The sequence below is a fragment of the Drosophila serrata genome, unplaced genomic scaffold, assembly GCF_035046125.1.
Source record: "Drosophila serrata isolate PLE 108 unplaced genomic scaffold, ASM3504612v1 contig_281, whole genome shotgun sequence".
In the NCBI taxonomy this organism is placed as follows: Eukaryota; Metazoa; Arthropoda; class Insecta; order Diptera; family Drosophilidae; genus Drosophila; species Drosophila serrata.
In genome coordinates this window covers 12,695-39,708 of record NW_028257179.1, presented here as the reverse complement: position 1 = coordinate 39,708, position 27,014 = coordinate 12,695, and the positions used below count along the sequence as shown (strand labels likewise).

General features: G+C 38.4%; 1 protein-coding gene and 1 long non-coding RNA gene across 12 annotated transcripts; one reads left to right on the top strand and one right to left on the bottom strand.

Annotated features, from left to right (window-relative positions):
- The first annotated feature begins 4,945 nt into the window (after nucleotides 1-4,945).
- On the top strand, nucleotides 4,946-25,927 carry LOC110191732 (uncharacterized). 11 transcript variants are annotated; one of them, XM_086836582.1, is made up of 8 exons: nucleotides 4,946-5,100; nucleotides 7,198-7,851; nucleotides 19,720-19,808; nucleotides 20,272-20,501; nucleotides 21,160-21,604; nucleotides 21,664-22,607; nucleotides 23,237-23,983; nucleotides 24,557-25,927. In XM_086836582.1, exons 3-8 carry the CDS (start codon nucleotides 19,745-19,747, stop codon nucleotides 25,271-25,273), a joined length of 3,147 nt encoding a protein of 1,048 aa, XP_086692708.1. In that variant the 5' UTR covers nucleotides 4,946-5,100; nucleotides 7,198-7,851; nucleotides 19,720-19,744; the 3' UTR covers nucleotides 25,274-25,927. The 11 variants fall into 11 exon arrangements, with proteins under 11 accessions (XP_086692708.1, XP_086692707.1, XP_086692709.1 ...); XM_086836581.1 differs by lacking the exon at nucleotides 4,946-5,100 and adding an exon at nucleotides 6,343-6,770; XM_086836580.1 differs by lacking the exons at nucleotides 4,946-5,100; nucleotides 7,198-7,851 and adding an exon at nucleotides 12,479-14,098 and having other exon boundaries at nucleotides 23,237-23,492; nucleotides 23,559-23,983.
- LOC147643160 (uncharacterized) lies at nucleotides 6,042-6,754 on the bottom strand. The gene is made up of 2 exons (XR_015272511.1): nucleotides 6,659-6,754; nucleotides 6,042-6,432 (listed from the first exon to the last, which is right to left on the bottom strand). It is a non-coding gene; the product is annotated as an uncharacterized LOC147643160 (long non-coding RNA).
- Nucleotides 25,928-27,014: the final 1,087 nt, after the last annotated feature.

The window sequence follows — 27,014 nt, the reverse complement described above, 5'->3', positions numbered from 1 at the left end:
TATTTCTAGAGAACTTGGGTATATTGTATCTTTGAGAGGGGGATATTTGCCGAGCTTTGAGATATATATTTTTTAAGGATAGAAAACACTTTTGCTTTCCTTATTTTATTGCTTGCAATAGCTTAAAGAAGACTGTTTTAAGCTCCAATTCAACATAGCCTGAGGTAAATTCCATGGAATTCTTTGGTCTTGACACTCGCCCAGAGCACTCTTACTTTTTCTGGTCTACAGAATGTGTAAATTTGCCTGAGCCGTTTGTTGTGTTTTGTCACCGGAATTGCTTAGCTGGGCCAATTCAAAGGGGGTGTCAACGAACTGAGAAGGGGTGACCCGGCAGTGGCTTTGGATTTTGGGCTATTTGTGCATTTGACAAAGGTAATAAAAAGGGCCTTTGGCTTTTGAAGCGTTGTCGTCGCCTGCTTGTTGATTTTGTTGCTCTGTTTACTCGGCTCAAAGCTATAAAATATATACAAATATATACGGGAAAAAATGTATTTTTACTTTTATTTTCTTGCTGTTTATTTGCCTCATTTTTTGGGCGAGTAAACATGCTCTGGCATTTCCCGTTTCCATTCTGGGATCTTGTGGGCTTAAATGTGTTTGCTTCTAATTAAAATTAAAAGGTTTTTTTTTGCGTCTGACAACTGCCGTGAAATAAATTGCAAATGTCAGCCGCATATCTCTGTCCTAAGAGCAAGGTGTAAGCTGTAATTACGGTGGAATGCAATTGGTCCTGCACTCAATGATCCATTCATTAAGCCAGTCAACTCGTCAATCAACCAAGGCAGAGTGGAAGCTGCAAGAGCGTAAAACCCCGGGGCAAAAAATTAGAGCTCATGTGGCACTGGATTCAAGTGGCTGTTGCAGCAACAAGTTGAAGTCACCTTGATTGCAATTAGTAGCATTCTCCGACATTGTTGCCACCTTAATGAAATGAAAACAAAGTTGGAAAAAGCCAAGGAAAACGACGGAGCGAAGCGAAGAGAAATTCAAGTCCGCTCTTCACGGCGACGTTTCGAGGAGGACTCGCTGTCAAGGATTCTCGGTCCCCCCCCCCCATTAAGCCAACTGCTTAAGTTCTGAGCTTTGCTTTACTTTGCGGCAATAGTGTAAATTTGTGTACCTCCGGCTGTAAATGATCATCTTGGGGGATTAAGAAAATAATTTAATATTTATCATATTAATATATTTTGGATTAAAATTTTTAAATTTATTTCTTCATCTAAAGTTTATTAAATTTTGTATGTAAGAAAACTTGTTTATAACTGAACTTGAACTATTTCAATTTGAATAAGCAGTATCCCTTTTTATTGTGCCATATAAAAAGGTCTATAAAATATAAAATATAAGCCATAGAGCTCATAACATTATGTGTTTATACGTTAAATATTAACCTTATTGGATATTTTTTTATGTATTCATTGAAATAAATCAAGTGTTCTTTAATATTTAATTTAAGAAACAGAAAGTATACCACTTTAACGTGCATCCATTTATGTTATTTAAAATTTAAACGTACTCCGACTTTCGTGAATTAAAGAAAATTTAGTAAAGCATCTGAAAATACTAATCTGAGGTGTTAAACCGGAAAGGCTTTGCGAGCCATTTAACCTTACCGCTTAACAACCATAACAATATCCGCGACTTGATGCCATTTTGATTGCCATATTCAATTGCCACTTGTTGGCTTTTGGCCCCCTGCAACAGAAAAAGAAACCAATTGGTTAGAGTGAAAGTTAAAGATAAAGTGAAAAGGGTGCGGATGATGCACGCACAAATGCGCACCCCAAGCAATGTGAGACTCAGATTGAGATTCCACCCCAAGCAAATAATAAGACGAAATAAAGTAAATGCTGCTTACAAATTTCCAATTGAACGTAATGGTCGATAGAGGCAGGGATGTTTGAATGCTGGAATGCTCTTAACACTTCAATCTAACCAGCGGGGAATACCGTTTAATGTCCTGACGAATTTCAAGTCCCACAGCAAATTAAAATTAATGCACAGCTTGTGGACAACCGGGAGCCGAAGCTTAAAGGACGGGTAACAGAACCAGATGTTGCAATCGAAACTGGGCAAGTCATAAATTATTCAGGACACTTGTCAGCTCCAACTGGCAAGTATCAAGGCAGCCAGGACTCTCAATGCAACATATGTCACTGAAGGGGGCTCCGAACTTAATCCCAAATAGATATCGGATTGGTTAAATTTTAATTTGGGCAAAATTCAAGCCTTGACCTTGCCAACGGCATGTCAGAAAGTGAGAGGGCGCCCCAAAGGCATGTCGCAAATTTTATAATCCCCATAAATTTTGTTCGTCTCATTGAACTCGGATTATCGCAGCGAAGGCAGCACAGTTTCTCTTCATATTTCCCTTATGTTGTTTTTTGTTTTTATTTTCCATTGCTATGGGTGCTCTTTGGGCGGGTTTCCTTTTATTATTTCGGGTGTTGGTAATTAAATTTGTCATCACGCTCAGCTGGCAATTGGTCGTGGGGCAACGGTCATAAAAAGTGACGCCCAAATGTAGGCAACGAGATTCGGCATTTCACCAACGACCACGATGTCCTCTCTTTATCCGTTCTCTTAGCCGTCTCTTTGGTTTTGCTCGCAGGGAAAAGCTTTCGTCCCAAAGCTCGCTTTTTGCATATTCTGTCTTGCAGCTTTCCGTTTGTTTCCGTTTCTGTTTCTGTTATTTTATTTCCCTTTGCCGCTGTTAATGATGCGTTAAATTTAAATGGCCATAACAATTAACGGTAATGGCTTTTGAAGTTATTGTCTATAATGTTATTTAGAGTTCTGCGGAAGAATTTGAAATATTTGCATAGTTATGAATGCCATTATGCTAACAGTAATGATAGCCCTTCGCCGTAACCCTTGTTACCCCTCGCAATGTCTTAATCAAAATTTTGTGGAAAGCCCTCGCTTTATGGCAAAGCAGGTCAGCCAGCGAAGTGCACTTGTTGCCTTTTAATAAATAATATTTATTACAGTTTCAGAAGGGGTTTTTGTGTGTGCACTTGAAAAAAAATAGAAAACCTAAAATTTCTTATTTATTATTATAACAGATTTATTGTTTAAGAGTTAAAGGTGAATGTAGCTTTATTTTCGATATTCTTTTATCTTTTGATTTTAACACAAACATTGCTCTAATTAATTATTAGTGTTGTAAAAATCACTACAAATTATATTTGTCTAAATCTATAAATTATTTTTAAGTGTCGATAAGGGGCCAACAGGTTGCGTGCTCTATAAATCCCTGAACAAAACTCGTTGTCGAACAAAAAAGGATTAAATTGCCATACTATTGAAGTTGGAAAACAAAACCGAAGTGCTTGTAGTTTTTCGGGGGGTTTGTAGTCCTTTGGCAACATTTATGAAACATTTTCCCCGCTCTCTGTTTTCCCCGAATTCAATTCAATTCAATTGGCCCGCCCACGCGGCGTATACGTAACACAATAAATTATCAAAGTACAACACCGGGACAAAAAATTCAGCACGTAGAGCAGAAGAAGGGGTGGCTATCCCTCCAGAAGGCAGCGTCAAAGGTTAGTTTATGCCTCCGCCCCATTCAAAACACAATAAATACTGCAAGTGGGCGTCGGCTCTGTTTGTTTGCTAGCTCTGGGTCTGTGCTCTTCGATATCAACAAGAAATTCAAATAAATGCATTTTAATGCCGGCAGCCTCAGCCGAGTGTGGCTGCTTTAAAAGCTTTCAAATAGAATAATTTATTTCCCTCTCTCTCTCTGGAGGCGATGGTGATATGTGGGTGGAGGGTGGTGTGTGCTGGTGGGTGGAATGAGTGGGGCCATTGGGGGGTGTGTGTGTGCACCATTGATATCCCCCGTACATTGATGTGTTAATTGCCGCAATTCCAAGGAGGCCAAGGAAACGGCCAATCAGATAGACCAGAGTTGCCAGCTGCTCGGCGGGAATATTCTCATTAGTCTCATTGAATACTAAGCATTATTAAATCAGTTTCAATATTAGCTACTTAGCTGGAAAGTCCTTGCACATATCTACATAGTTCCTTTGTGCCGAGCTGACAACCCTAGGGGCAATTTCCGTTGCCTTGCATGCAGCTCCACCCCCAATAATTCTTACACATTTTGTGTAAAAGTATTTTCATTCTTCTATTTTTTTTTTCTCCTTCCTTGCTTGCCTGAAACAATGCATTTTATCTCGGCCTCTTACACATTTTATTTTTTACTCTTTCCATTCAGCTTTGACACAAGAACACACACACGGATAAACGTGAAAACGCATGTGGAAGTAGAGGCTGAGACGCTTACATATTGGGGTGAACCAATTGGTAATTAATCTACATGTACATTATATACATGGTTTAAAGCATGATAAGATCATTTGTTGGATTAATAAAATATAATGTATCTTATATTATCTCCAAGTGACTACAAATCATATATTGAATAGAGATAGATCAAAAAGTTATAGGGAGAAATCTTTAGCATTTAAATAATACTTTACCTACTACATAGCAAGTCGAGGAATATCAAGAATAATTTTAGAGCACAAGTAAATGTAGAATATTGTTTTAATTGAATCAATATCGAATTGTTTTAACTTACAGGGCCACCCCAGGAAGGGAACTTGCAGTCAGCCCGCTTGCCGCCTCGGTTCACCACGCCACCTTGGGATTCCGTCCGGAATGCAGGCTAGTATGCATGTCTACACTAGATACGATACTACAACTAAATACTTAATTTTGCTCTTTGCCGTTGCCTTTGATTCTTTTAATTTTCCATAGCATAAAGGGTGCCGGGTATGGGGTGGTGCAGCCAGCATGGTGTCTACGTTGTCTGCCAGTACTTACGGCCTACGCATACACTCACATGTGGGTGGAAAATGCGGCGGGAAAATCAAGAGGGGGCGGGTCGGTGTGTCTGGCTGCCTGGAAGACAGCTGTTTAGAGCATTGGGTTCGATGCGACTGCAGAATAAGTCGGTCTTTCAACGCCATCGGACGTTCTTTGTGCCGCCATATCATATCCATCCCCTAGTTGGGGGGGCATATTACTCATACGCCGCGTGGCGCGATCGCTGGCGATGCGGAAGTGAAATTGTTTTCTGATTGAAATGTAAATAAGCAAAGCCTGCCAAAACAAATATCGTGTTTATCATTGAAAATATGTGAAAGTGCAGACCCCTGATTGACGCAGGCATCGGCAATATGCAGTGCAATGCAGCCGTGACGTCTCATTCAATAAACCACAGCGAGGCATTAAATATTTGCCAAAAATTTTGAATATTAAAAGTTTGTTTGATACTAAGTTCTAAACAATCATTTAATGGGTTTCCACTTCTCAAATGTCTGCAGAAAAATCATTTCGAAATCGAACTCCGTACAATATTTTTACCACCCGTTCCATTTTCATAAACAGTTGGTTTTAAATTACCAAAAAGAAAAAATAAAATACAAAATGTCGAAAGTAAATTGAAAGCAGAGGTAGACCATCAGTTTTGAGCTGTTGACAAGCTGCCATTAAGTGCACAGTGGTTCAGGTTTTTAGAAAAACGAATGAAAATTATGCTTTTAGTATAAGTAACTATTATCTTCTTGTTTAAATAGCTGCATTGGCATTAATATGTAGGCTTCCTGGAGGAAGGTGATTTATTGGGGAATAAAATTACACAACACAAATGAAAGGGAATTAGCATTTAGCCTGACCTGGCCTTGGGATCAAGGATGTTTTCTCAAAAAAAGAAGAACACAAAAACGAAAGCATTGTGTGTATCATTCATTGACTGGTCCAATTGTTTAGTCAGATGTTTTAAATAAATTGCAGATGCTATTGGGTAAACAAACATTCGGCATTGGAACAGAGCAAGTAATTAGACAATTAAGACATTCGGAAGTCGTTTTTGAATTTCTCAAATTAACTGAGCAATAAAATTAGTACGATCCCCTTCCAGCCTGCTCGAAATATGTTTTCAAAGTGCTTAAATTCTTGTTTGACACATTCTGACATTATGTTTTCCTGGCGCGACAGTTTAGTGCTTAAATGAATGATTTATCGAGTGGGCTGCGTTCCGAAATTCGGAAATATTTATTTGGCATAATAGGACTCATCGTTGTCTTGGCAACGATGGATTTTACAAATGTCATTCCCTCTGGGCGCTCGTGTAGGTGTGCGAACCGCCACGCATTTCCACCAAATCTCATTCGATTTCCATGTGCCCAATGCTAATGTAGAAATCGCAGAAAGCCCCGAAGGGCAGCCAGGTAATATCTATCTCCAGCCGCCCCCAATGAGCTCACATTTAATACGTGGTCGGTGGTAAACACGCACACGAATCGTATCTGCCGACATGTCTAATAGGAAATTGGCCAGAAGCGGCTAACTATCCGGGTCTCCCTCTCTGCTCCTCTGATCTGCTCCGGCGGTATCGAAATACTAGAACGCCCTGACCTGTATAAAATAAACAGAGGAAGGTACAATAAATTGAGGCAAACTTATTTGTGTGTGTGTGCGCGGCCAACAAAAGTACAAGAAAATACAAATATCGAACACAATGGAAACAATAATGTGCGAAACGATTGGAAATGCGCCACAGTCGCTGACGCTGTCTCCGCCGACGCCGCCCTCTCAGTCGTAGTCGTAGTCGCAGTCCCAGTCTACGAGTATATCTCAATACCTCTGCCCAGTCCGGTCAGCGTCCGCGTCTCGGTCAGAAGCAGCCGGCTATCCGGAAGGCCAACAACAAGTCGCAGTCGTGAACGGTTGTCCAATCGATAGGAATTATCGAAGTAATCAATCCGCATTTTATTTTATATTTCATCGTATCGATAAAAGTTTAACAATACATCTAAAAAATCATTGGAATTGTGCATCGATGCCATTTACAATTGAATTGTGGTTTTAATTTATGGAAATTGTGTTTGAGTTACGACCAAACTTGTGCAAAAGGATTGATATTTTTAGTAAGAATATATTCAGTCCACAGAAAATAAGAAAATAAAGTAAATAAAATAAAATAAATGGTTTAAATGAGTATCAATTAAGATGAGTTAATATAATATTAACCAGAAGCTTATAAAAAAAGACATTTAAACCAAAATATGAATGGCAATCGGATTACCCAAACATAAAAAAACCTGTTAAACATTCTTAATTATTTCAAAATATTCAAAATCATGCTCATCCTCCACTTTTATTTTTGTGTTCTCCCCACAGTATCAAGAGTGCTATAAAAAATACGCTCACCTGGGGTCCCAGCAGGTGACAAGTGTTAAAGTGCAATGTGCTAATTATGTCACACGGGGCGTATGCGTGATGTTGAAAGCCAATCGCAAGTGAAAGCCAAAGCAGAGGCAAAAGGCAAAGAGAGAGCGGAAAACAAGAATCGAGAAGAAGATGGTGGCAAAGTAAAAAGTCTAAACGGCCATTCAATACTTGTTGAATTATCATCCGTGAATGTGAGTGTTTTTGTGTTTGCGTTCGTGTGTGTTTGCAAATGTCAACTGCCAATGCCCTGAAAGTGTAAAGAGAAAAATGTGAAATGCGAAGCGGAATCGGAATCTCTGGGGGAAAATGAAGTGTCAACGATTTGAGATGAAATTATCAATTGCCCAAGCTGCTGCTGCTCCTGCTTCTGCTGTTGTTGATGATGAAATGTGATTTATCCACCTGCCCGCGGCCGAGGTGAATGTGAGTGTTTTTTAGGTGCGAGCGCGTAGACAACAAAGGGAAATAATGTCATGCATTGGCTCGACGGCATTTCCTTGGATGACAATTTAATTAGCGGACGCGCCAGCGGCAGCAACGGCGACAACAGCGACGGCAATCAGCGGAAATCAACGCAGTCGAGCTCATCGCCCACCAAAGCAAGTAGGTTACACCTATACCAAGTACGTACACCACTCTACACACACACAGAGGCACAACCCCTGCGGTTGTGTGCTTTAATTCGTTGGCGTGAGCTACCCGAGCGTGTTTATGGGACTTAGAGCGAGAGGCAAAGCGCAAAACTATCCATGTAATCCATATCCCCGACCTATAAGGAGTGACGTTACGAAATTCCTTAACCGGTAACTGTGGCCATACTTGTAAGGGAATAGCTATCGATAGAATGAATCGAAACAATCGGAACAAATAAAAAACTATCAGGCTTCTTTGCGATATAAACAGTTAATGTAGGACTAATCTTGTTAAAGACTTTGGATAGTTTGTATAATCGATACTCTTTGAAATATTATGAAAATCTTGAAAATCTTTATATTTTAAATTAAGCTCAGTATAAAGTTCTAAACTCTTGTTATTTTAGTATAATAAATAACTCCCCTACCTTTCGGCAATTTTTTTAACTTATATTTGATTTAAGGTCAGATAAATATAATTTGAGTAAAATCTACATATTAGCTGAAACTAATTGCAGCGAGAGGCATTCAGCAAGAAAAATTATAAAATATTTACAGATCAATCGATAAAAGCACTATCTGAAATGTATATACCAATTAGGCCGTAAAATGTACTTGAAACTTATTTTACCCAATTTTCATTCGCGGGATTCCAGCCAAATTTGTCTTTCGCAAACGGAAAATGAGAATAAAACTGGGGAGGAGGGGCTGGAGATTTATTGTATTCCATTTTAATTGGCCAGCAAATTAATCCAGCCATGGCCCCCCTGCCTGTGTGTTTATCTGCCCGCTGCTTGCTCATAATTCAATTTCAATTATTAAAAACATATTCATCATTTAGTCTCTGCAATTAGCAATGAATGAAAGCCAAATAGAAAAACCGTTTGAACATCATTCGCGTTCCGATTTTATGCGGCTCCGGCCCATTGAACTTGTTTGCGGGGGATTTTCGAAAATATATCTCACGACTCATCGATTCGTAAGCAAAATTTGTGGGGCCAATTAAATCGGTCCCGCTTCCGTTACCTTGATCGTTCATCGATCGTCGGATCGGGGGAATTGGCGCACTGATCTGAATTTTCCGCCCAGTATTTACCCCATTTTCCGAAAGCCTTCAATTAACACAACCGAATCGTGTGGAACCAATCAAAATTGCTTGACGCATTGATTTTATTTTGGAAATAATTCACAGCATCAGCAAATTGCAAAGTGTTGGGCGCTGTAAATCTCAACAGAAAAGGCAAATTGCCGGCATATGGCAATTTAATTTTTAATTTATTGTTTACAAATTCCAGTTTCTTTCATTTTGTATCGTAACGTTTCTCTGTTCGATGTCCAAACATTACATCTTGCGGCAGACTGTTAAAAATAGAAGCGTCTGTCTCACCTTTTTCGAATGGCTGCGGATGACCCAGTAAAGCCACCGAGCAGCAGAATTTGTCAGCATGAAAATCTCCGGGAATCTAAATTGGTTGAGATTCAGATGCATTCAATAAAAATAAATAACCATGTGGAAACATACACAAAGAGAAATTAAATCGTTGTCAAGGAAAGCTATATTATGTTATGAAAGCAAGTTATTTATTTAAAAAATTGGAAAAAAACAATTAGAAGTTTTGAATGGTTACTAAGCTATTACCTTCTTTTTAGTGGTATTTTTTTTCGAGAGCAGGAAAAAACGTCGTTCAAAAGTAAATTCTTATAATTTTCTTTATTTATTTTTATCAATTATTTTGTTCAGTGGAAAGCTCTCCTATCCGTGTTTACAAAAAAAGCGAGATATTAAAGTCTATGGATTTTTTGGGACCAATTCGATTATCACTTGACGAATCCAACAGGTCATTAAATATGTTTATTTATTGGATTCCCCATAATCCGCCTGGGCCAGGGCTTCGAGGGAAACCGATAAAATTAAATACACAATGTCCTATAAAAAAGGAAATCCCTGTCACCCTTTTCCTTCCGCACCGCGCACATCGAATTAGAAAACTCATATGTTGGCCATTAAAAACTTTAACTGCTGCAGCCGCACATCAAAAGTTGTGCCCCTGCGAGTGCCCCGCATTATGTGTGTTTATGAAATCGTTCATATTCATATTCAGTCGAGAGATCCTCTCGTTCGTCTAGCATAAAAAGTGACCCACACACGAACATATATAAAAAAAGAAAAAATATGAAAACGGAAAAGAGCAGCCAGGAGGCACACTGCCCCATAATAGAACCATAAACTGCAACAGGCGGCGGCTGCGACGGCAAAAAATAGACAGAGACTTGTTCATTTTGCTTATTTGTCCGAGAGTTTGGCTATGCATTTTGTTTACTCACTGCCCCTGTCTCACGCATCATTTCTCTCATCTACCCCTCTCTATCGTTCCCCATAGCCTCTCTCTTTCTATTCTTTATTTCTATTCTTGTTGGAGTTGTCTAGCCAAAACAGTGCCGGGTCTTAATATTCCTACTAGAGCGAACGATATTATAGTTAATTTTATATAGTTAGTGTTTATAGTTTCAAGGGGACATTTAATTAAGTCAAATTTTTGGATTAAAACGTTTAGAAAATTAGGTATTTAAGTTTTAACTCGAAAAGGGGAGTTTTCATATATACAAACTTTATATTTATACATTTTCTTTGTTGAATTGAAATTTAAAAAATGTTTCAATATTTACCACAAATCAAAACAGATAAAACTATTGAATTAAAATTTCCAAATATCAATCAAGTAAATATAGTTAATATGTTAAAATAGATGCTGTTAATTATCAATTTATTTTTATATTTCTGTAAATATTAATAATTTGTTATGATTTTATCAAATATCTTCAAATATTATTATGTATTAATTATTTTATAATACATCGAAATCTATTTTATACATTAATGAATGTATATACTTTTTGATTCACTGTATCAAAAATACTAATATTGTTGCGCCTTAAGATTTTTGAAATTCCAATAAAAATACCTTCCGATTTCAATTACTGACAAGCTGAATTTTTCTTCGTAAAAAAATATTGTTTTATTTATTTAATATGGAAATACCAGGAATCCGCGAAAATTTTCCTCTTACCAATTTATTTAATTGTTATATTCACATCCGAAATGCTAATACAGCATTTGAATTTTAGTAAACACTCATCAATTCGAATTTTCGGTGGGTAAATTCAAAGAAACCCATCCATTGTAATTGGCAGTAAACATATTTATCTCCCTCACTGTCTGCGGAGGGCTTAGCAGCTCACGCACATTCCGGCAGTTTATTGGCATGCCGTACGCTGTACGCCGTGAATGCACTGCGCCCCCGTTCCCGTTAACCGCCCTTCGCCCCCCCTAAGGCATATCCAAAAAACACACACGCACAACAGAAACAACAAATAAACTGGGGGTACGCAAAATATTTAACACGAAAACGCAGAATACAGAAAATTCGATGCTGAAGCCAAGTGGTTGCAGTTCCCAGTCGCGTGCCTCGCCGGCCACAACGTATCTGGATCCGTCCGAGGCGAGTATCTTGTACATCGAAGTTCGTATCTCAAGCAGTGTGCCGGCCTCCGTATTGTCACCGTCGATCGGGTGTGTGGGTGTAGTGTCCAAGAAACCATTCCCTCGGGATGCACAGTTTCGGAAAATATAATAGATAGTTCCTAAATAATAGATACCTCTGCGTGTTTATGTTCTAATGGAAACGAAGTGATTTATGTCAAATGAGATAAATCTAATATCCATAAAATACCACTTAAATCAATCTTAAGTACAGTAAATAACTAATAAATTCAAATATTAAGTAAAATTAATCTTGAACTTGTCATTCTCTGTTTATATTGTTTTGCTATGGAATCCACTTTCTTAAATCTAATTGAAAATGATTATATTTTAAACACCGAATAACTTAATAAGTGTTATCTGTTTTTATTTATTCAGATTTCTTGAATTATTGTACCTTCCTAAATTTTTAAAGAACCTACTTATCTTCTGTGCTATTATTTTAACCGCAGCTGTATGCATTTCCAAAGAGAATCTTGTTATTTTACCTGGCGATTTAAATGTGAAAATCTGCTCGGGTATTCGGAATGAATTACCATAAATTGAAGTGATATTTTTATGTGCGGCCGGTTAATTGTTAATTGTCGGCGTACATAAATCTCGCCTCGCAAAAGCGCTTCATAAAAATTAAGGCAAATATTTATGAGTTCTTATTACGATACTGAGTAAGTTTATAAATGAGATGAATTTACGTTCTCTTTTTCTTGTGAAATAAATATATTTTCGCAAAAATATACGGCTAAAATTGCATAACTTGATGTTTAAATACGTTTATTCGCTTTCGAAGATACTAGAAACATGATTGAGACACATGATTGTTTGGCCTATAAAATCAACTTGAGAAATGTTTCTCAAATAAAAGTAGGTCCCTATTGACAGCAAGTTATTGAATAAATTTATCATTTATCCTCCCTCAATCAGTATCTTTAGAAACGTATCTTTTGTGCATCTTTCACCTTGATAAATTTACGGCGCCATAAATTAGCTAAAACGAATGTATATGTTCCATTATATTGGGTCCTGTGTGCCAGTTATGTAATCGACAAAGAAAATCCCTTTGCTGGCAAGCTTTTCAATGCTACCCGAGAGAAAAGAAAAAGTCCCCAGCCCACAAGGAGGGTGGAGAGACTCGAGAGGCGGGGAGGGTCCTCAAGGAGCGAGGCTGAATTGTAACACATGTAAATATTAATGAAGGATGACAATGTGTACTTGACAACTTAATCGATAAATCAATTGCCTTGCCAGATAATGCCTTAACCCTTTTGAATAAGAAAAAATTATGTGTGTATGTCGCTACAGTTTCTGTCTGGCCCATTGTTGTTGCCCCTCCCTCCCCCACTGATAAGAAGGTTGTAAGAGAGGAGGTCGTGACTGTGGGCGGCATTCAGTGCGTGTGTAGCATACATCCAGGCGCTGGTACATTGTGTAACCAACAGCCGACAGCCAACAACTCGCACCAGTCCGTCCAGACAGCGTCGTCGCAAAAGCCATAAAGAACGGAATGTCATTGAACATCTAGATATTAAAACGGGAATCAGTATTCCACACGGCAGCCCGTCGAACCCAAGGTTTTCAAGGTGCCACAAAACGTATACCAAATGTTGGAAGCACTTTGCCAAAATATATTTACACAAAGGGAAAAGAATCTCCGAAATTGGATTTAGAATATTTTAATTTTAATGGCTGCACGAGAGTCACTAAACATAAATCCAGCATAACTATGCATAGCATTATAACTGGCCCACATAAGTATGCAATAAAAATACTTGTGAATCTGAACAGAATAACCTTAAAGATTATATTCAGATTCTGATTAATTTGTAATAAATTTGTAAGAGATTTATTTTAATTATACATAGTTTCTTAGTTCGTAACATATAAAGTGGCAATTCATCAGGAAACACTAATGCGTAGAAGTGTGTTTAGTGTATCTTTGAACTTCAATAAGCAACTATTAGAACAAATAGCTTTTAAAGTTTTTCGTTATTTCGAAACATGAACAGGGCGTTATTTAGAAGATTTCAATATCAAAAACTAGAATTGTATGGATTGATTTTTGATACAAATACGGAAACAATGTTTGCGGTAAACAATTTACCATTGAGTTTTGGTTTATACCGCATGGTTATCGAAATGGGAATATGTGCAATAATAGATCATCAAATGTTAAGGGATTTTTACGGTCTGTGCAAGTGTAAATTGCCATTGGCCAGCCGGCATAATTTTTTTTTTATTCTGGACTTGGGCTTTCTTGTTTGTAATTTTTCAATGCGCTTACATACTCTGCTCTTGTCTAAATAAACACGCTCTTAGCTCTCTTTGTAAACAACATGCGATCGAAACAAAAATGAAAATAATGCAATCAATTCAACAGAATTACTCAAAACAAAAATTGAATGGAAAAACACACACAAAGACAAAAAAGCAAAAACAAAAAGCAAGAAAATAATTTTCCATTTTCTTTATTATGATTTTGTTTTTATCCACCATTTCCATTTATATTATCTTTGCCCCGTTTTCTTTTCTGTGTTGTTTCGGTTTTGTGTACGCTCTTTTTGTTTTACTTTATGTGTATTTTGTTTTTTGTTTGTTGGTTTTTCTTTCACATGCGGGAAAACTAATGCACGACTATGCTCCGAGAACGAAGACGTCATGCACACTATAAGCTAAATAGCAGGTAAACTCAACTAAACAATCTCTTTACTAGTCGTAAGCTCTAGAATTAAGTTTTTGATTCAAATCTTTTTCGAATGCGATCGAAGGTATAAGAGAAAAAGCTTTGCCATACAGCTTTTAAAAAGGGGAAATCAAGGAACTTATATATTAAATATAGTCATTCTTATATTTAACACATCCATGAAGCTATATTGATCTTTAAGAGCTTTAGACACAGTAAAAAAATACATATATTATTGCAAAAATGTCTTTATTATTTATCTTGTAGTTATACTCTTTAAACTTAAACTTATTCAAGTTTGAATCTTGGTAAAAATAGTTTTTTTTACTGGGAATAGTTTGTCATAAATTTAAAATTAATATTTAATTTCCCATTCAAGATATTATATTTCAATTCATATAATTTAGAGAAGGGTATTAATAAATTTCGGTTCACATTTTTTGTTATTTTCTTTTGTAGTAAAATTTAAAAATCTTTCCACAGTATTAGAAAAACTAATCATGGTTTTAAGAATAATCTTTTAGTTGATAAAGACACAAGAAATATTTATAAACATTTTAAGATAATTAAAATCAACCATTAATGTCTATTGGCATCTTATCAAGACATAATTTTTTTTCGCAGTCTTTTTTTATTAAAGCTCATTTAATCTGTGGGTACTTTTTGAAATTACCCCAACTATTTCTAAAACAAACATCTTGGTGAAGCCAGCAAAAAATATTAACGGCTAAGATTAAACTGTCCCCGTCAAATTTATGTCAAAATAAACAATAGATACAACGGCGGCGAATGACAGCGGCGATTAGCTTTAAAACAAATTGGCACGATTTAGCGAAAGGTGCGGGCTCCCTAAATTATATTTATGCTTCTGACGCGCCAAGCTAACCTTTGCTAATTTTCTAATTGGCTGATAAATATGCGGATTCACACCATTTCTCGTATACAAAATATTATTTATTGAAAGTGAGGGCCACCCGGTGAACTTTACATAATGAATATACAAAGTCAGCGACCAAGTGTGTGCGACTTATTTTTAAATGTTGTGCGTAGAAGATTAAATACATATATGTCCAAGATTTAATGGAATCTTTGCGATTGTGTGGGTGCCAGATATAGTTTTATTTAGGCCGCCAATGTCGCGACACATATGACAAGGAGAGAGCGTACCCCGATGCGCCAATTTAATTCGTTTTGAACCCTATAAAAATGCTGTTGATTTAATTGAAAATGCGGTTTTAGTTAATTTACTCCATCATCTGCTGCTTACCAAGGAAATAAATTAATTTCTCCGCCACGCAGTTACAACAATGTCAGTCCGCAAATCCCAAACCAAATGCGACGTGGAATGCGATTAAGAGCTTGATTAATTTCAATTTATTTCCTATGCTATTAATACTGGGACCTGCAAAAAGTAGTGCAATGGAAATTACATTAAACAAATAAATATGCGAGTAAATAAAGTCAGTGTGCCCGGGAGAAAAAAGTTTAATAATAATAATATTGTCATAATTAGATAGATAATTGATTGGGTAAGCAATGGTATGAATTTTTTTACAACCTTAACCAAACATAAGAAGCAAAAAGGGAAATGCTATTTGTCATTTAATTGAAATTTTAATAATTTATATCAGAAATTAATAAAAAAAAATATCTGGAAAAGCTTTTTTCCAGCTGACTGGATCTACGTCATTTGCGTCAGAAAAAATTCTTCTATTTAACCGCGTTTCTTTGTGAATACACTTTCTGCATTCCTGGAAAACTTAGTTTGTTTCATTAATTTGTTTAATTAATATGAGGTAATGAAACATTTGTATTATATATTTAATTTTATGATCAGTTTAATATTATATAATTTCAAGGAAAGAACATTTATATTGTAAAGCTGCTGCTTAATATAAAAATTGAAAATAAACAACAGAGTTGTTATAAGATAATATTTTATTAAGGATTTTTAGGAACATCTAAGAATACTTATTGTTTAAAACAATGATCATCAACAATCATAAATCAACCACTTGACATTTGTTTAAGAGCCTTGTCGGCACTCGTTTTTGATATAAAAGTAATGAGTTTTTTGAGAGCATCCAAAGTTCGTTGTCCTTTGCAGATTCACCTCCCCACGATCAGCTTTTTTGGCCTTTTAGTCTGGTCTGGTTATTGGCGCTTTTGTTAATCTTATAAACGAATTCTCTACACAGCAGGCGTATATTTCATTGAGAATGATGATTTGTTGTTCCTTCGATTTACTCGCCCAAAATTTTGCTTTATGAAACTTTTTAGCCATGCGCTAGCTTTTCGCTCTTTGCCTTTCGTTCTTCATTTAAAATTGTTCTTTTTCTTTTAATTTAAATAAAAATTTGATGCAGACAAAGCTTGTTGCTCTTGGCGGCAGCGTTCAATGCCAGTCGTCGGCGTTTTGTTGTTCTAGTCGCTTTGTTTTTTGGCCAAAACTGATCTCGCCCAACTGTCAGTTTTCGGTTCAGAGTCGACTCGTGCGGTTTTGCTGCGGCGAAATCGACTTTTGTTCGCGCATTTCTCATATTGTCACGCGGCTGGTTGTTAACAAAACCTATAATTAATTACTGAAATTAATGTGAACAGTGTCCATTTCCCCGATGATTGCATAAACTTGGGAAAACCTAAGGAAAGTGTTACCAATTAGGCATCGATCGAGCCTTGTGTTTCTTAGAAAAAAAGAGGAAATAAATGAAAGGCGCCAAGGCAGCTCGAACTCAATATGAAAGGAGTCGGAAGAGCAACAAGCGCTCGGAAAAGTCTGCCAAGTAAGACAGGTTTTCCATTTTTCAAAAAGACAGAGGGGTGAAGCAATCACACACCAAAGTGCACTTTATTTCCTATACGGACATCTGGCTCTCGATTATTACTAAAAGTCATTAACATTTTCTTCTAATATCCATACACTCTAGCAGTCGTAAAATAAACAATATTCGCTTATGGCCCGTCTAACTAAAAATAATTCCAGTTTGTTTATCATCGGTCCGCGTACATTGTCCAACTTGAATTTACACTACAAAGTTGTACACAAAATGTACGCTGAAAATGTTTACTCGTGCAAATCTACATATCGGCAGATCTGGATCTGTGTATTTTTCTTAGTGCCTTTGTGTTGTGTAGTGTGTGTAGACATCAATAAAACTGCCATAGTTTGCTGTGCTATCGATCATCAGATTATCGATTTTATTGTTGGGTATATTCAGAGGCGATCGTGACGCGACTAAGTGTTTTTTGTATTCATTGGAAAGTCAAAAAATAGATTCGTGAAACGAGGGATGGACAGTGTTGAGGAACCAGCGGAACTAGACCTTTGGAACAGGGGCCAATTTGTTAGACAATAATATTATTTATAAAAAAATAAATGTAAAAAAAAACTATTCTTTTGACAGTGTTAATTATAAATTTGCTATGTAAGAAGCTTGCTTCGCAGTGAAGAAGTCATTTTCGACCCTATTAATCATATATATTATTGATCAGCATCAAAATCAAAAAATTAGTTATGACATTTGCAAAACTTAGATTTATCCTAGAATTGTCATATAAAACTTCACTTAGTATACAGATATTTTAGGTTTTTTTTTTAGGTATATGAAGGTCAAAATTAAGTACTTTTAGCACTTTAATAGCTTTCAATATTATGTAGAGATCAAAGAATCAAAATCAGAATACGAACCGACTTAGATAGCTCACCCTTGATCTTTGTAAATCATCTTAATATTCAAGGAAATCAAAAGCTCAACAATTTACTTTTTCTTTCTAAAAAAATAAACAATTTAAACAAATGCTTTGAAGTGTGGAATAAAAATGAGTTTAATGCCGTTTTATAGTTTGAGTTTAATTGTGACTTGATGGATTAAAAAATGCTCGTTAACTTTTGTATATTCGTGAAAAGTAAAAGTGACGAGAATTACTATATTACAGAAGACATTTTTGATCTAAAATTAAACAGTACCTATATGTACATGTCCTTAATATGTCAAGCGATTTACAATGTCATAAGGTGTAAATTTGACCTGATAAAAATAGAAAATAGCATATATAATTATCTAGTTTACTAAGTTAATTAATGTTTCAGTGTGTGATTGCATTTTTAAAAGGGAATGTGATGAATAATATTTCTTTCTTTAGCAATATCAATTTCAATTTGAAAAGTTCTTAAATCTACGGATGAAATATGTAGTACAATGTAGTAGGTGTGCCAAATGAATTTATTTGAAATCGTGAACATGTGTATGAAAGCGTAGAAGAACGAATCAAACAAAAAATTGTATATATTTACAATTCATTAAACGAAAGTTAAAGAGCTTTTTACTTATACATAACATATTATTAAAACAATATTTTTCAATGCAAATTAAGTACACATCTTAGGCGATCACAGCATTAAGAGTTTATATATTTTGTATACTATATATTTATTTTCATTCATTTCGTCTGCCTTCTTGCCAGACAATTTGATTATATATTTTGGGCTCCCAAAAGAGTGCAACAAAATTTTCAGCTTTTCAAAGAGACTTTCGAAAGAGCAGAACATTAAAATAAATTTTCAAAAAATATTCAAATCTCTTTTCCAATCACGCAAAATAAATGACACTTGGCTGGGTTAAGCGTGGTGGTCAAAAATGCAAAGACAAAGCATTCTTGTCGTCTTTTAAATATGGGGCGGTGTTTTCACTTTTACGCATTCCACAAATCGAATTGGAGACAGTCCCCTAGACAAGATATGTATGTTCCAAAAGTATGTATAGGCATTTATGTATATCCGTTCATAAATATTTGTTTATGCCAGCAGTTGCGATGGCTCTAAGAGCTGGGGTCTCTCAAGCGATCGGCAGTTTGTCAAAAATTCTCAACGCAGACAGAAGTGTCAAATCGGTCGGTATAAAAAACGTAAGTTATGGAAAATTTGCAAGGCATCCCATTTTTATGGATCATTTGGGATTTGAAAAGATCTCTTAAAATGCTTAATTTGATTTGCGGAATCAAGTGCTTAAAAAATTCTTTGGAAACTTTGGCATACTCTTTTCGAGGATCCCCGTTTGGTGTTTATTTTCTTAACAAAATTGGATTGGTAAAAAAATTCCCTTACTTTTTTGGTACGTACGCCAGCAGCCGTTGATTGTATAAAATAATTTATTTAGGCTTTCGTTGTTGTAATTTATAGCACATCGGTGCTTATTTTCTGCTTCCCTGACGTTTTTTCTTTAGCATCACCTCCGAACGCACCAAATCAGTGATATATTTATATTTATTTTTCCTACATCGCTGCTTTTTTTTATTATTATTTATTTATAAGCGGCGAGTGTTGAAAGGCCGCTGCCACATAGTCGATGAGAGCGTCTAACAATTGGTGGTACCAATGGACCTGGACCTATCCGGTTCAGTTGACTTACAGCATTCGTTGGAGAACGACCCGTGATTTGGGGATACCTTGATATATTTTCTTATAAAACGAGTTGGGAAAGAGTTGGGAATGTTGATCGGCTGTCGTTCGCCATGGCAACCGCTTAGCAATCGCAGGCAATTATTTAGATTTAGTGTATTAAATTTGGTAGAATATTAAGAAAGTGCACGACATAAAATTAACCCGTATTAAACACTTACAGATTGGACAGAAAGTCATCGCGGGGCATGATATACGAGAATGAAGAGCTCAGGCTGCGCACCATCAATATTAATGCAGAAGTTGAACGAGGTAATGGTTGATCAAAAGCGGGAGCAGATAATGCGCCATAAAATGAAATATACCGACAAACAGGAAATCAAATAATCGTTAAATTAATGGCATAAGAAACAACCTGAAAACAGCCAATTAAAAAGACATTAGATGGTGGCCAAGGCAAACAAAATAATCCAAGAGAATATATCTAAAGGAGAAATTTCTACACGCAACTAGACGTACATAAATATCTGCCCACCTATTCATATACACATTCATATATCTGTCGGAATATTCATTAAAAAGTGTTTTCATTGCCAAAACAGAAGATAAGCGAATGTAAACAATGCGATTTGAGGTGTCTAAAGGTCTGACAGCTCTGCGTGATGTCCACGTGCTGCTCCTATGTTTTGGTCGAATGGCAAGACTTTTCCACAAATTTCCTGGAGCGCTTCAGCATGTGTTATAACACCTTGTTTCTTGTTTCCCGATTTTCCAGGTCAATCGGACATCAAACGCCTGCGGCGTGAGAATGAGCAACTGCGTCGGGAAATCTGGACGTTGCGGGACGAGTGCGACAAGTTGCACAAGCGTGTCAATGCCAAGTTTAGCGACCACGAGTACCGCGCCAGCAGGGGCAGTGGGGGCAGTGGCGGCACCTGCCACGCCTACCGCTGCAGCGGCGGGGGCGGTGGGCGCGGGAGCGGCGGTTGTGATGTAAACAGTGATGTAAGGACACCACCAACCCAACCCATCAACCCACTGCGCAAACTATTCAAATTTCTCACCTCAACGATTTCTAGGGTTTTCTAAAATATATTTTATTTTTAGGATTGCTTAAAAAAATAATATCCATACAATTAATTTTTATAATTCGGTTTCTAACTTGGAGATTTTTTAGTATTCCTTATGAATTTATGAATGTCAACCATCGTTTTGTAAATCACAAATTAGCTTAATGGAATAAGAAAATTATATTTATTCATAATCTATAAGTAGTTAGTTAAATCCCCATAAAGTTTGTCTTTTAGGATTTTCCGTTATATTTTTTATTCAATTTAACAAACACTGATAAAATACTGAAATTATGAATATAAGTAAAGAAGTACCACTAACAAACAAAATATGTTGAATATTCTTAATAATTATAATAAGTTGCATTTAACAATTCAATTTACATACATTAACTTTGTCATTTTAAACCAACAGGTACTTAGGTCGTATTAATAAAGCTTTTAATAATCATAAACTTTTTCAAAAACATTTCCCAATTTATTTTAATTTTTGAAAAGGAAGTCCACCAAATATATTAAGTTTCTATCATCACCTTTATCTATATGTATGAATGTATATTTATATTAATATTCTTTCAATTATCCTTTAACAGGGCTCTGACTCATGTGATACGTGTCGCGGAGTGGATGATGGGCACTGCAGCGACGAGTGCTGCCAGGAGGGAGGCTCCTGTGCTCCTCTCAAGCCGCCCCTGCCACCGGAAGTACCTCGGCATCCATCACCGGCCAGGAACGAGGATCAGAAGAGCCAGAACAAGGAGCAGCAGCAGCCCATGCACTTCGATCATCTGTCAGTGGTCTCCGAGGAAACGCTCAGTAATCCGGAGCTGTTGCTGGCGCAGCAGCAGGAGCACCTGATGATCTGCACACCGGATCCCAATGGATCGCAGAGTACGCTGCCCAGCATGATGGGTCCGCTCACACCGCTGACACCCATCGAGCTGGTGGCCAACCAGTTGAACGACTTGCAGGCGACGGTGCCCCCATTGTCCTACTTCGAGAACATCCTCAGCCAGCATCTGGGGGGACGCAATGCGGGTAAGTTGTGGTTTTGCTTTACTAAGTTATAGTTTAACTTCCCTCCTAATGCCTTGCAGCGCTCACTCCCTCTCCAGAGCTGGGCACGAGTTCGAGCACCACCACGGGCAAGACGATGCGGCACACAAACGGGTGGGACTACAACCTGCAGTCACCATTCACGCAACGGAAATACTCCAATCAGTCCTCCCCATCCTGCTCGCCACCGCCTCCGCCGCCACCTGTGAGCACGATGACCACCTTTGTGCCCACCGCCAGCCAGCAGACGATGCCCAAGATAGCTTTGAATGCCCCACCACATCTTGTGGTAGACAGCGGCGATATCCAGACGGTGGCCATCACGACGAATGCCACGCAACAAGCGCTCAACAGTCCAAAGCATTTCTTTGCACCGATCAAGCCGCGCCTCAAGCTCAACACCAAGTTGGCCAATCAGGGACAGGGTCTAGAGCCGGAGGACCTGCCTCCGGGATCTCCACCGCCGCCTTTAAGGGATCCGCCCGATATCTTCGTGAACAACGCCCTGGCCTCACCCTACCAGCGAAGAGTTTCACCCCAAGTAAGTCCGCGTCATCGGCGCACTGCCCACTCGCATTGCCACGCTCACAGCCACCAGAGGAACCGCCCACAACCGCGTCCACAGCCAGGACACTGTTCTTTGCACCGTGCCGTGGTGGATGTAGCCGCCGCCGTTGGTCTTGGTGAAGTTGGTCCGCACATGGGCTCCAGTGTCCTTGACATATACACAGCTGCTCTGGCTGCAGCCGCTGCCGCTAGGGGTTGCTCCCCGCTGCCGACTGCCAGGTCAGCGGAACCCATATACGCCACTGCACAAAAGCCCGGTCAGAGCACGTGCATCTCTTCAACGGCGCTTACCCAGCCGGTGATGACCATTACCACACATTCCACCAAGACCAGCACTTCGCCATTGAGAACGGTCCACAAATCGAGGGCCGTGGGGCTGGTGAAGAGGGTGGCCAAGTCCGAGGAGAACGTCAGTCAGGTGAGGGATCCTCTGGCCAGCAGACGATCATCCTCTTGTCATAGTCATTCCGAATCTCGTCATCCTATTAGATCATGTTTAGGTTTATTTGGATTAAAATAGATTCGGTGTTCAATGTCGTAGCGGGTTTAATTGTTTTTAATTCATTTATTTGAAGTATTCATTGTATATTTTATGTAGTTTATTTCCTTATGTAATGGAAATCTGGAAATCTGTAATACCAAAAATATTGGAGTCCTATATTTTATCCAAATATTCTACATAAGATTATTTTTCATAGGAGGGACAATATAATATAATGTTTTTTGGTAAATCCTTTTAGAAAATGTTAGTTTGTCTCATTGAAATCAAAAATGCCATTGGGAAGTTAACGTTGTAGTGTGTAATATTGTAGAAACCTAGTTTGTGTCATTAGGAAAGTGATAATTACAATTTAAAAACGATTTATTACAGCCATAAATCCCAGATTGAAATATAAAGGATCAAATCAATTTCAAGTTACATGTTCCTCGCACTTCCCACTCACAACTCAAATTATTTTTGTCCCCAAAGCTTGCACTGCTTGCGCTTATAAAATTTATTGATATACATATTCCATAAATATTAAAAATACTTTTCCTTTTCATTAGACGGATTCTGTGAACTTGGAGTCGATTCTAAATGATATCGAGACTATTTCGGAGGATATCCTGGCCATTCAGCTTGAGAAGAGCAAGTCACGCGACAACCTAAGTCAAAATCAGAACAAGGACGATGATCGAACGAAGAAGCCATATCGCTCCGAGATGAATTTGTATCTGCAGTATGACGGCACAAATCCGACCATTTCTCCTGCCACAACGGAAACGGAAATGGGAACAGCCACCACGACTGTGCCCAGTACAAGTGAGTCGGGCCACAGCGGGACTGGAAGTGGGAGCGGTAAACTAATGCGACGCACTCGATCCCTAGAGCGGGAGCACACTGACAGCCCCGCACCGCACATTCCGGATCCCATGGCTCCGTTTCCCGACAAATGCACCTACCTGGGATTCGATCAGGTGAATCAAGCAGCCGGAGTGCCGCCCCCATCACCGAACGGTCCTAGGCCTCCAATTGCAACCAAGCCGAATGTACCGCTCAAGCCACCGCCACCGCTGCCGCCCGCCCGAAGGCCAACGATGCCCACGGAACCACCGCCCCCGCCTCCAACAACTTCTGCCGGTGGCATCGCCCTGCAGCCCAACAAGAGCCAACTGTACAAGTCCCTAGCCTCGGCGGCGGCCAAGAGAGCCATCTTTCGTTCGTCGCCATCGCAGTTAACCCGATCCTTGGATGTAGACCTCACAGGAGCGGAAGCGGCAGGCGAGAACGGAGAGCAGGTGGCCTCGGGAGATGTAAGTAATGAAAATCCCTACTAAAAACTCTTTTTTTAAACCAAGATTTCAAGCAGAATAGTAAAAGAGAATATTAAAATCTGTTGACTAGTTATTGACAATTTTCAAGCTTTTGAATTTTATATAAAGCACTAGAAGCAATTTATATTAAATTTTATATAAAGCTGTTGAACAGCCACAAGGGTTTCCTTATTTAAATATAAATGTTTTGTGCACTGTTTAATAGCTTGGTAAATGGAATAAACCGCAATAAATAACTAATTTCGGTCTTCAATTATAGAATTAAATTAGTTCAATTAAGAAGACCAGAGGTAATAGGTTCCAAAATGTGAATTTAATTAATCGAAATGTCAGAAATTTGAAACCTTTATAATTAAATAATCAGTTTATTGATGCCTAATGAGCTTAGTGTGTTTATAATGACCGATTTGTGTTGATTTGCAATTGCAATTTTAATAAATTTAATTATTTAAAGAAATTATAATTATCCTTCTTGCATTACGATTTAAGATCTTGGTTTTATATGACATTTTTTCAAGTGCATCCCTAATTACGCTTCCAAATCCTTTGCAGCTGGATGAGCTGGCTCGTCGAAAGGCGCGTCGTGTATCCATTGTCTGCGGATCGGGACAGAGTGGCCGGCCGGATGAGGTGGCCACGCCTTTGACCACTGCACCCACGGCCACTGCCAGCTGTGTGGACTTAAGCTCAGTGCTCACTCATCCGAGTGTGAAGGCCTTCAAGATGAGCCATAGCACGCCCAACTCGCCACATTCCTCCCGCCGGCGTACTAATAGCAACACGATGGCAGCTCCTCCGGGAGCGGCGGGCGGAGGACACCCTGAGGTCCAGGCTACTGCATCGGCACCGCCCAGCACTAGTCATCACCATCACCATCGCAAGGAGGGCAGTGATCCGGTGCCCATGACGGCCACTGTATCGCGGACTAAGTGCTCGAGGCGGCACTCGGAGGGAACCGTTCATACTGGTCACCGCAACAGCTCCGCCAGCGGAGGAGGAGGCGGTGGCCACCACCACCACCACAGTCATCACCATCCGCACAGCGGGATGGCTATTAGCAGCAATCCGCACCATAGCCACCATTCCCACCAGGACAGCAATCACGAGACGGTGACCTCACAGTCGGACCGCAACTCCAACAGCTTTGCCTCCTCGCGCGAGTCCTCGACGAGCTTCAGCATGCGCTCCACCCGCCGGAAGATCTCGATCAGCTCGCACACGGGGGGCAAGATTCCGTGGTGCGGATGCTGGGGCAACGGGTGTCTGTAGGTTATAGCAGGTGGCTTCATTAACCGTCCGGGAACAAAATGCAGTACAATTCGCTAAGCTGGCTTAATTTTTTAATTCGCAAGCCTATAACATTTAAAAAATAAATTAGAAAAATAAGTAAGATGAATTTTGTAGCTATTCCAATTTAATTTACCATACATATATTGTCATAAAGAGAGATTTCTTGATCAACTTAAAAATGGGAAAGGAAAAACAAGTATCAACTTATAAAATACTTAGGAGAAAGCTCAAGAACCCACACAGAAATTAATATAAATTGAACACTTAATAAAAACTTAAATGATTTCAGTTAAAGGTTTTCCCAGTTATGCGAATTGTACTGTATCCCATAATTGAGTGTACATTTCTAGATCTTCATATACCCAACATAATTGTTTGTATATGGCTTAGTTAGTGTAGATTCTTTAAGAAATAAAAAACGACCCAGCATTTTGTTTCTAGAAACAAAGTACAAAAACAGTTTGAGTATGTTGCAAAGACGATTTAAGCCAAAATTACAATTGAAATTTGTTGTACATATATTTTAATAAAAACGATTAAGTTGTAGCATTCTAAATCATTATACATTTTATGAAAATATTTATGTTATAATTGTTGCTGAATTCGGAGAGAATACAAATCAGAAATACAAAATAGAACTATTTTGATGGGGATATTTACCTTTAGACCTGAAGGAGGTGCTAAATGATCTAAGTTTTAAATATAAAATTAATCATAGGTTTGTAGTTGGTTTATGTAATTGATCATTTATGACCTTATCAGGCTGTGGTAAATAACCCAATTCGTTTTTCATTGGAGATAAAAATATGTAACAATGAGTTGGCTTAAATCCCTCTCGTTCTCAATTTGAAATCCCCGTGTCAGAATTTTTTTGCAGGAAAATTTCATTTCACGCTTGTTAGCCGCTCTAAAGTTGCCCTCGACGCGCGAATCCGCTGACTTTAACGTGAGAGAGCGGATAAGAGTGGTTAGTGAGGAGGGAGGATAAAGGAGTGCGCCAAATAGGTGAAAGGACACACCGGTTGGCGGGCAGGAAGCGGTGGCTGCAACTGCAACTGAAATTGCGCAACAAGCGAAAATATACAATATGCAAATTAGCCGCAAATTAAGGTGTAAAAATGCATGACACACAAAACGCCTCTAGGATATATGCAGGAAACAAATTAAATTTTCTCCATGTACCAGTGCAAATTGCGGTTGCAGTGCCAGGCGTGAAGGTGATGGGAGTGTGATAAAAAAAAATAATAATAGCTGGATAAAGACCAGGAGCAGAGGCCACCGCAGTGCGCCACAAAATGTAACCCAGCCGAGGGGCAGTCCATGTACATATATGTATCGTATATCCTTTAGAAATGGACTCTGTCCGACTCCATCACTGGCCAGCTGCCAATCAATTGGGCGGCACTTGAACTCGTTTTAGAAATAACAGAGTTTATAGCTTCGTCTCCTTTTAATTGATTTGCTGCCAAGTTTTGCCAGATTGCCGCGAGTTTTATTTTATTGCATTCTTGTTTGTCTTGGCCATTGTCTGCTGCCAGATGCAGCCCTATCCTGTTCTTTATCGCCGCGAGACATGAGAAATCAATTTGTAATCATTATGACTTTTGTTTATTTGCCAATGAAATCATATGGCAACTCATGAAGCCAATCGGAACAATTTGCAAGGTCGTAAATAAATTCGAAGACAGTGTTAATGATTGAGGCAACCAAATAATTTTCA

Bases quoted from the DNA above. Each gene is read 5' to 3' on its own strand.
- LOC110191732 (XM_020962652.2), top strand. From the start codon at position 16,805: ATGAAAGGCGCCAAGGCAGCTCGAACTCAATATGAAAGGAGTCGGAAG. The intron at 19,809-20,271 runs GTAATGGTTGAT...CCGATTTTCCAG, and splicing joins TAATGCAGAAGTTGAACGAG to GTCAATCGGACATCAAACGC. The intron at 20,502-21,159 runs GTAAGGACACCA...ATCCTTTAACAG, and splicing joins GTTGTGATGTAAACAGTGAT to GGCTCTGACTCATGTGATAC.